The 10,176-nt window shown below is 25.6% G+C and overlaps 1 protein-coding gene across 4 annotated transcripts in view; it reads right to left on the minus strand.

Annotated features, from left to right (window-relative positions):
* Window positions 1-3,082: 3,082 nt before the first annotated feature.
* LOC117178921 (28S ribosomal protein S31, mitochondrial) overlaps window positions 3,083-10,176 on the minus strand; it is a 26,652-nt gene continuing 19,558 nt past the window's right edge. For all 4 annotated transcript variants that reach the window (XM_033370479.1, XM_033370478.1, XM_033370477.1 and 1 more), the window contains exons 10-12: window positions 8,923-8,955; window positions 8,595-8,809; window positions 3,083-3,427 (exon numbers count right to left, since the gene is read on the minus strand). In XM_033370479.1, the coding sequence (XP_033226370.1) occupies window positions 3,135-3,427; window positions 8,595-8,809; window positions 8,923-8,955 (541 nt within the window). In that variant the 3' untranslated portion in view covers window positions 3,083-3,134. The remainder of the gene's footprint in view (window positions 3,428-8,594; window positions 8,810-8,922; window positions 8,956-10,176) is intronic.

The raw sequence follows: 10,176 nt of genomic DNA on the forward strand, positions 1-10,176 counted from the left end.
CCAACACTGTATAAAGTATATGTAACTATTTTGTCGGAGAGATTGAAGATAGAAGTTGAAGAAAAAAAGATCGAGTCACCGAATCAGACAGGGTTTAGAAAACGAATGGGGGTAATGGACAACATCTATGTTCTGAACTATCTAGTAAATAAGAGAATTAAAAGGGAAAAAAGGGGCAATGATAGCAATGTTCGTGGACTTAAAGGCGGCGTTTGACTCATTAGACCGAGGCTAAATAGAAAAAGTTATGGTGAAAAAAGGGGATAAGAGAGGGATTAATGAAGAGAGTATCATAAATTTTTAGAGAGACAAAAAGCAGGGTAAAGGTAGGAGAACAAGTAGGAGATAGTTTCTGGTTGGTGAGTGGTGTGAGACAAGGACGTCCTTTGAGACTTGGAAGAAGAAATGAGGAGAAAAGGTTGGGGCGGATTTACACTGGCATATGCAGACGACATAGTGTTGATGGCAGAGGATGAAGAAGGGATGGCGGGATTAATTACAGGATTAGGGAAATACTTAGATGGGAAAAAGCTGAATGTAAATGTAGAAAAGACAAAGATAATAAGGTTTAGAAAAGGAGGGGGAAGGAAGAAAGAATGGACAGGGACATGGAAGGGAATAAAGGTAGAAGAAGTAAAAGAGTATAAATATTTGGGATATATCTTGCAAACAAATGGAGACCATACAGCTCATATAAGAGAAAGGATAAAAAAGCAGCAGCGGTAATAAAACAGATATGGGGAATAGGAAAAAGAAGGATATAAAAAATTAGAGAAGGAGAATGTGGTTATCTGATACGCTGGTATGACCAGTATTTCGTTATGGAGCAGAGATATGGGGATGGAAAGAAAGGAAAGATATTGAGAGTTTACAAGAAAGATATATAAGGTGGACAATAGGGGCAGACTGGAGGACGCCAGGATATATGGTGAGAGAAGAAGCGCAAAGGGATAAGTTAAGTATTAGAGCGAGAAAGAGGGCATGGAAATTTGAGACGAAGCTGAGGGTGGGAAAGGGAGGGGAGTTGGCGAGAAAGTGTTTGATGGACGTAGAAGCGAGGAGAGGGAGGGCGGTCGAATTAACGAGATGGGAAGAAGAAAGGAGGGAGTTCTTTAATGATAGAGAAATAGAAGACGTGACTGGAGTAAACTATGAAGAACTGGAAAAACGGGAGAGGGAAAGACAATTAATAGAAAGATGGGGGATGATTGAGTAACCAAAATACAATAAATGTATAAGATGATAAAAAAGGAAGGAGTGCTTAAGTATTTAGAAAAGGGATGGGGAGAGAGAAGGTGGACCAGAATGGCAAGATTCAGATTGGGAAACGAGGTAAGGGAGGGGATGTACTAGGAAAAAGAAGAGAACAGAAAGTATAGAATATGTGAATGGGAGGAGGAAACATGGGATCATGTATGGGAAGGATGTAGGGGAGGAATGGAAGATAAAGGAAGCTGGCAAGAGAATGTGGTTCAGATTCTAGGGGAGGATGGATTAGGAGAAGAATAGATGAAGGAGTTGAAGGATGCTAGAGGAGCGAATGAGAGAAAATGAAAGAATGAGTGAAAAAGGCAAATGGAGGTATAAAAAAAGTGAAAGAAAAAGGAAACGGAAGTCGCTTAGATTAGAAGCGTAAAGATTGTAAGTAATGGTAAGCTAAAAGTTAAGTATACTGAGATGCGTTTGCCTTCTCATGCTCTCTCTCTCTCTCACTCGCTTGCACTCTCGCTTTCGTTTTCTCGTTCACTTGTTTGCTAATAAGTCATAAATTGCGCTATCGCAGGGAATAGAGATAAGGAACTAGATACAAGACTTATGTAAATAGTTGTAAATAATTGTATATATAGAAAGGATAAAATAAAAAAAAAATAGATATAAGCGGAAAGATTGTAAGGAATGGAAGTCATGTAAACCCTTAGGGGACACATTATGAATAAAGAAGAAGATAGAAAATTAATCTTCTTGGCGTTAAAAGATCACATTTTCGGTTTAAAATTGAACTATTCTAGTTAAAAATTCAACATTTTAGTTGAAAATTCGTCTTGTTTGGTATGGATAATTATGTTTTTACAGAATATGTCTTTCAACCAAGATATGAAAATCTGTCAGAGTTAGGGAATTTTCAGTGAACAAAAGTTGAAGTTTATTTTATTATTATGGTTAAAAATGGCAACTATTTTGTTGAAAATTTATCTTTTTTTTTGTTAAAAAATTCATCTACTCAGTTGGAAGTGAAAAGGTTAAGTTCTTAAAAATTTATTTATTTGGTTAATGATTGATCATTTTAAGTGATTTTTTTTGTTTGTTAAAAATTTAAGGATTTAGTTGAAAATGAATTTTTTTAGCCGAAAATTCAAATCGTACATGCTAAGTTCAAAATTTATTTTCTTAAGATTAAAATTAAAATATTGGGTTTAAAATTCCTGAATTTTGTAGAAAAATTAAATTTAATAGGAGAATATTTAATCTACTTTATCATCTTTTTTTATTAAAAACCCCTTTAAAAATACAAATATTTGGTTGAAAACAAACAAACTATTAAGCTAAAAATTAGCTGTTTTTTTTTATTGGTACAAAATAAACCTTTTGGGTTGAAAGTTCTACTATCTGGTAAAATATTCAAATTTTTGGTTTGAAATTCATCATTGTGATTAAAAATGATTTCCTTTGGTTGAAAATTCGTTTATTTTCAGTTCAAGATTAATTTTTTATCTTCAGATGTAACTATTCCATTTTGCTTGAAAATGTATATTTTAGTTAAAAAATTACATATTTTACTGAAACTGTATCTTTGTTTATACAAAATTCATCTTTTGGATTTAAAATTGAATTATTTTGTTAAGAATTTACTTTTTTCTTTGGAAATTGAATGTTTTAACTGAAAATTTAATAATATTTTTGATTGAAAAATGATTTCTTTATATAATTTTTTTTTTTGCTGAAAATGCTAATAAATTCTAATTAAATTCTCAAGAAATATAAAGGTCAAGAATATTCTCGAGCATATTTTCATGCTAGGAACACTAGAAATAGACAAGTTTTAAATGCATAAGTACCTATAATAATGAAAAAATTTGACATATTGTTTACTAAACACGTGTATTTCAAACAATAGTGTAAAACGAAGAAAAAAATTAAACATGCGGTCCCAAATCAATTTTGTTCGTTGGTTTTGGTAATATTGATGGATCTTCATTCGCAATTGCGCCAAGATCGACCAGCAAGTCCCGTTTATCGCCAAAGTAATCTTTGTACCACATTATATGATCCGTTTTTTCTTCGACGGTCATATACGGATTTTTAGAAAGACCTACACACACCAACTCCATAAAGTGCCTTATGGGTCCTTTTTTTGGACACCAGCCTTTCAAGTGACGCTCCAGAAATACATGCTCAGAAAAGTGAACATTCTGCTCTTCTTCCATTCCTTAAAAATTAAAAATTACTCTTTTCATTTCTTAAACTATCCAAGATATCTGAAAAAAGGTTTTTTTTGTCACACCTAAATTGAAAATACGAATTTTTGAGAATGCAGTTTCCGGACCCACTTCAAAGATCAAAAATAGTGTCATAAAAGATTTCCAGTATTAAAAAATAAACTTCAATGTTTATTTAAAATGTTATTCTTTAATCTATAAATTATCAAAATTCCTATTTAATTATCGCAGGCATCACATTTTCCCCCCTTTTCTCATTTTTCCACCTAAATTCAAACTGAATTAATAGAACCTAATAAGAAAATTCAAATATTTTTGGTTGAAAGTTCACTCTTCTCTTTTGAAAATTCTTCTTTTAAATTTTTCGTTATGAATTTATCTTTTTTGTTCAAAACTTTTATTACTTTTTTAAAAATTCAACAATTGAGTTAAAAAGTCGTCCTTCAAGGTTTAAAATTCAACTCTTTTTTTTTTTAATTCGTCTTTTTGGCTTGATAATTAAACAATTTGATTGAAGTTTTATTTCTTTCTTGAATAAAAATTGTTTTATTGAAAATTCAACTTTTTTTACAACATTCATGTTTTTAAATTTGAAAATGTATCTCTTTCATTAAAAATGTAATCTTTTTTTATTATAAATCCGAATGTCTGGTTAAAAATTAATCTGTTTCGGTCGAAAATTAACTTTGGGTGAAAAATTCAACTACTTTATGAAAATTTCGTATTTTTGGCTTAATAATTAAACAATTTAGTCGGAAGTTTAATTATTTTGTTGAAAATTAATGTATGTTATTTAAAACTAGTATTTTTTGGTATTATATCAATTTTTTGATTAAAAATGAAAATATAAGGTTGAAAATTAATATTTTTTGTTGAGGATTCCAGTATTTGGTTAAAAATCTTATTTTTTGGTTAATTCCAACTGTTTTTTAATTTAAATTCCAAACTTTTTTAACTGAAAATTAACATTTTGGGTTCGAAAATTAAACACTTTTGCAGAAAATTTACATTTTTAAGTTCAAAGATGAAACATTTTGAAATAAAATGTAACTATTTTGTGGAAAATCAATATTTTGATTAAGAATGCACCTGCAGGGTTGACAATTAATTTGCTGCAGTTAAGGACTCAAGTATTTTGTTAAAAATTCAAAAATTGAGTTAAAAAGTCGTCTTTGGTTTAAAATTCAACTGTTTTTTTAATTCTTATTTTTTTGGTTTGATAATTCAACAATTTGATTGAAGTTTTATTTCTCTCTTGAATAAAATTATATTTGATTGAAAATTCAACTTTTTTGTAAAAATTCATTTCTTTAAGTTTGAAAATGTATTTCCTTCTGTGAAAATTTAATATTTTTTAAATATAATAAATAATAAATATAATAAATGTCTGATTAAAAATTAATCTGTTTCGGTCGAAAATTATCTTTGTGTGAAAAATTCAACTGCTTTATAGAAATTTCGTATTTTTGGCTTAAAAATTAAACAATTTAGTGGAAACATTAATTATTTTGTTGAAAATTAATGTATTTTATTAAAAATTGGTATTTTTTGGTATAAAATCAATTTTTTAAATTAAAAATGTCAATGCTAGGTTGAAAATTAATATTTTTTTTGTTGAGGATTCAAGTATTTTGATAAAAATCGTATTTTTTGGTTAATTCAAACTGTTTTTGAATATAAATTCAACTCTTTTTTGATTGAAAATTCACACTTTGGGATCGAAAACTCCACTGTTTTTTTAAAATTCGTCTTTTTGGCTTGATAATTCAACAATTTGATTGAAGTTTTATTTCTTTCTTGAGTAAAAATTTGTTTGATTGAAAATTCAATTTTGTGTGAAAAATTCAACTGCTCTATAGAAATTTCGTTTTTTTTTTATTAAAAATTAAACAATTAGGTGGGAAATTCAATTATTTGGTTGACAATTCATGCATTTTATTCAAAATTCGTATTTCTTTGCATAAAATAATTTTTTTAATTAAAAATGTAAATGTTAGATTGAAAATTGATCTTTTTTAGTCAAAAATTCAAGTATTTTGTTGAAAATCGTGTTTGTTGGTTAATTGCAACTGTTTTTTAATTTAGATTCCAACATTTTAAAATGAAAATTCACATTTTGGGATTGAAAATTCAACTAGAACATTCATATTTTCAGTTCAATAATTAAACATTTTAAACAATTATGTTAAAAAGCCGTCCTTCTTAGATAAAAATTCAACTGTTTTTTTCTTTAATTTTTTTGATAATTCAACAATTTGATTTAAGTTATATTTCCTTCTTGACTAAACAATTTTTTATTGAAAATTTAACTTTTTTTGTTAAACATTCATGTTTTTCTATTTGAAAATGTATATCTTTCATTCAAAATTTAATCTTTTTTTAAAATTATAAATGCGAATATCTGGTTAAAAATGAATCTGCTTCTGTCGAAAATTAACTTTTTGTGCGGAAAATTCCATGCTTTGTAGAAATTTCGTATTTGCGGCTCTAAAATTAAACAATTTGGTGCGAAATTTAATTATTTTTTTGGTATAAAATCAATTTTTCTTATTAAAAATGTACATATTAGGTTAAAAAATAATCTATTTTAGTTGAAGACTCAAGTATTTTGTTGAAAATCGTGTTTTTGGTTAATTCCAACCATTTTTTAATTTAAACTCCAACCGTTTTTCATTGAAAATTCATATTTTGGGGTCGAAAAATCCACTGTTTTGCAGAAAATTTATATTTTCAGTTCAAAAATTAAACCTTTTGATATAAAATTGAACTATTTTATAGAAAATCAATATATTACAATATATTCGTGTTAGTTGGATAAATTCAACTGTTTTTTATTTTAAATTAAAATCTTTTATGTTAAAATTAAATTATTAGATTTTTGGTTGAAAATTTATCTTTTTAGATGAAAAATTCAACTATTTAGTTAGAAATTTATATTTTTTATTAAAAATTCGTAGTTTCTGGTACAAAAAATTAAACTTCTCGGTTGAAAATCCAACCAATTTGTAGAAATTATGTTCGCCCATTCGTATTTTTTGGTAGAAAATCAACTTTTAGATTTAAAATGCAACTGTATAGTTGAAAATTCTTTGTTTGTTAAATCCAACTGTTTTTTAAATTTTAATTTAAATATTTTTGGTAGAAGTTTCAACTATTACACTTTTCGTTGAAAATTTATCTTTCTAGAATGAAAAATTAACTTGCTGATTTAAAGTTCAACTAATTGATTAAAAGACCGCTTTTTTGTTTGAAGATTCATTATTTTATTTAAAAAAATTAGTTTTTTCATTGGTTAAGATTAGTTTTTTAACTGAAAATTTAACAATTGCTGAAAATTCATATTCTTGGGTTAAAAACTTAACTGCTTTATAGAAAATTCGTCTTTTTAGTTTGAATATTCCACAATTTTGTTTAAAATTTAACCATTTGCAACAAATTTAAACTGTTTTGTAGAAAATTCGTTTTTTTTTTTAAATTAAAAATTAATTCTCGAAAGAAATCTAAATACACCATTTTTTGGTAAAAAATTGATCTTTTTTAGTATAAAAATTTAACTATTTGTTTAAAAATTGTTGAAAATTTGTATTTTCCTGTATAAAATAATTCTTTTTAGTTGAAAAATAATTCATTTGTTAGAAAATATATACATTTAGTTGACAATTAATCTTTTTCCGTAGAAAATAATTTTTTTTCTGTTGGTAAAATTGCAACAGTATGATTAAAAATTAATCTGTTTTAGTTGAGAGTTCAAGTATTTCGTTTGAAAATTCGTTTTTTTTATGATATTATACTTCAAAATTCAACAGCCTTGTAGGAAATTTTTTATCTTTTGATTGAAAATTAATTAGGCTGAAAATTTAACTACGTGGTACAAAATTCGCGTATTTTCTTTTAAAATTCTTTTAGTTGATCCTCTTGGTTTAAAATTGAATTATTTAGTAGGAAATATTTATTATTTAGAAAATAATATTTTATTTTTTTTTATTGAAGATTCATTTCCTTGGTTTAAAATAAATTATTTTAGTTTAATAAAGAAACCATTTGGAAGAAAATTAATGAACTTTATTAAAAATTCGTCTCTTCTCGCTGAAAACTACTCTTGATGCTTAAGAATAAATCTTTTTGGTTAAAAAATCGTTCTTTAGTTGAAAATGTAACTAATATGTTTTAAATTCGTTTTTTTTCTCTTGAAAATTGATCTCTTTAGTTGAAAATTCAACTATGTATTTGAAAATAGACTTTTTTTTGGAAAATTCTTCTTCTTGTTTGCAAATCCATTTATTTTTATTAGAAATTAATTTCTTTGGTAAAAAATTTAACTAATTTGTTAAAAATATTTTTTTATTAAAAATTGATTTCTTTGTCAAAAAACTGAACTAATTTGTGAAAAATATATTTTTATTGAAAATTAACTTCTTTTTAAAAAAATTTAACTAGATTTTTAAAAATATATATTTTTTTTAAATTAATTTTTTAGTTGAAAACTAGACTTTTTGTAGATAATTAATCTTCTTGTTTGAAAATTCATCTTTTTGGTTGAAAATTTATTAATTTTTTTTGTTTAAATTCAACCTTTTTGGTGCAAAGTTATACTACTTTGTTTAAAAGTAATTTTTTGGTTAAAAAATTTTCACTTTAGTTGAAAAATCACCTTTTTGAATAAAATGACAACTGTTCTTTTGAAAATTCTTTTTTTTTAATGAAAAATAATTTTTTTTAACAGAAAATTGAATTATTCCGTTTTTAAATGAAAATGTTTTATCTTTTAGTGAAAAATCCACTTCTTTCGTTGCAAATTGTATATATTGTTGAAAATTCAATTTTTTATCTGAAAATGTCACTGTTCTATTTTTGGTTGAAACTTAATTTTTTTAGTTGAAAATTGAACAATTTTGTTTGAAAATTCGCGCTCTTTTAGTAGAAAATTTACCTTTATTGGTTAAAGTTTCAAATATGAATTTCAAAATTTCTGTTTTTCTTTCAGTAGAAACTTAATCTTCTTACTTGAAAACTCATTATTTTGGTTGAAAATTAAACCATTTCATTTAAAAACAAACTATTTTTGATTTATTATATTTAAATTTTCGTGTAATTTTTTTTTAAATAGTAGCAAAAAAGTGTTTATCGCTAAAAAAAAAGTGTCCAAAAATGCCTCACCTTGCTCATTATCAATTGGGAAGCACCAAACTTTTCCCTGTTCGGTCCACTGAATCATTTCTTGGAAATAATTTTGAGGTGGATGGAAAAGAAGAGATTTTAACTCCTTATTTTCTAACTCGGCCCATGTAGATAAATCAGCAACCTTTGGATCAGCACTTTGTTCAGCTTCGAAAATTCCATAACTTCTGCCATGGAATCTGAAAGTATAGGACCTGCAAGGACAAGAAAAAAATTGATTAAATTGACCAGCTGGAACTAGATTTAATTTTCGTTGTGTAATCTTTATTTTTTGTAATATTTAGTATTAGAATTACAAAAATATTACCTGCTGTCGGAATAACCATCCGGTCCTTGACCCCTGGAAAATAAAAATTGATAAGAATTTTGAGTCATTAAAAAAAAGAGCTTTAAATTATTTAAATTATTAATCGCGCAGTTATTCAATTGCAGAGGAAAAATAATTTTTAATACAAAATAAACATTTTGAATAACTACTTATTTTTCAACTTTACTTGTTTTTGAGGTTTTATAAAAATAATATTTCGTTAAATTCTTGAGAAAATTCTAAAGATTTCAGATGACAAATCACAATTTCAACAAAAACGAAAACTTTTCAATAAAATAGTTGAATTTCCAAAAATAAAATGAATTTTTAATAAAAGATGTATTAAATTTGATTTTCGAGACAAAAAACATTTTTAATTTAAATCTAAATGAGTAGTTTAATTATTTTTTAAAAGATCAATTCTCAACAAAAAATGTAGACAGTTGTATTTTCAACCAAGAAAGATTTTTGAACAAGAAAAAAAATGTGAATCAAATTATACTTTGAGGGAAAAAAATCTTGAATAAAAAATAAAAAATTCAATTAACTATTTATTGTTTAAGTTTATTTGTTTATAAGGTTATATAAATATAATTTTCCCAAGAATCTTAAGAAAATTTAGATTGGCTTTTGAGGATTACAGATCGGTCAAATAAGTACAATTTTTTCAATTTTTTAACAATTTCGCAAATCTTTTGAATTGTTTAACATTTTTTTAAATATTCTGATTATTTTTTCCAAATAAATAACTACTTTAAATATTCCAGGAATCTTAAGAACATTTTTCATTTTCTTGAAATATTTCAAAACGCTTAAGAACTTTGAAAATTCTTTAAAAAAACCTCTTTTTGCTAAATATGCAAAAATCTACATTTGGTTTGAAATTGTTTGAAATCTTTTCAAGATTTAATTAATCTTTTGAAAACTTCTAAAACTTTGAAATATTTTTTAAAGTAATGCAAGAAATATCGAAACAAAAATTTAATCTTTCAAAAGTAAAAAAAGCCTTAAAATATTCCACATTTGTTTCCACATTTTAAGGAATCCTTTGAAATGTTTTCAAAACTTTTCAATTTTTATTTTAAAATGAATATTTCAACATAAAAACTCATTTTTAATTTTCCAACGAATTTTAGAAATATTTTTTTATGTCCTTAAGGGCATGCGACACAGTGGAATTCCTACATTACCAACCTCTTTTTTCTATTGAACAAATTTTTTTTTTGAACCATAGAACTTTTTTTGTAAATCAAA

The sequence above is a fragment of the Belonocnema kinseyi genome, chromosome 8 (genome assembly GCF_010883055.1).
Source record: "Belonocnema kinseyi isolate 2016_QV_RU_SX_M_011 chromosome 8, B_treatae_v1, whole genome shotgun sequence".
Lineage (NCBI taxonomy): Eukaryota > Metazoa > Arthropoda > Insecta > Hymenoptera > Cynipidae > Belonocnema > Belonocnema kinseyi.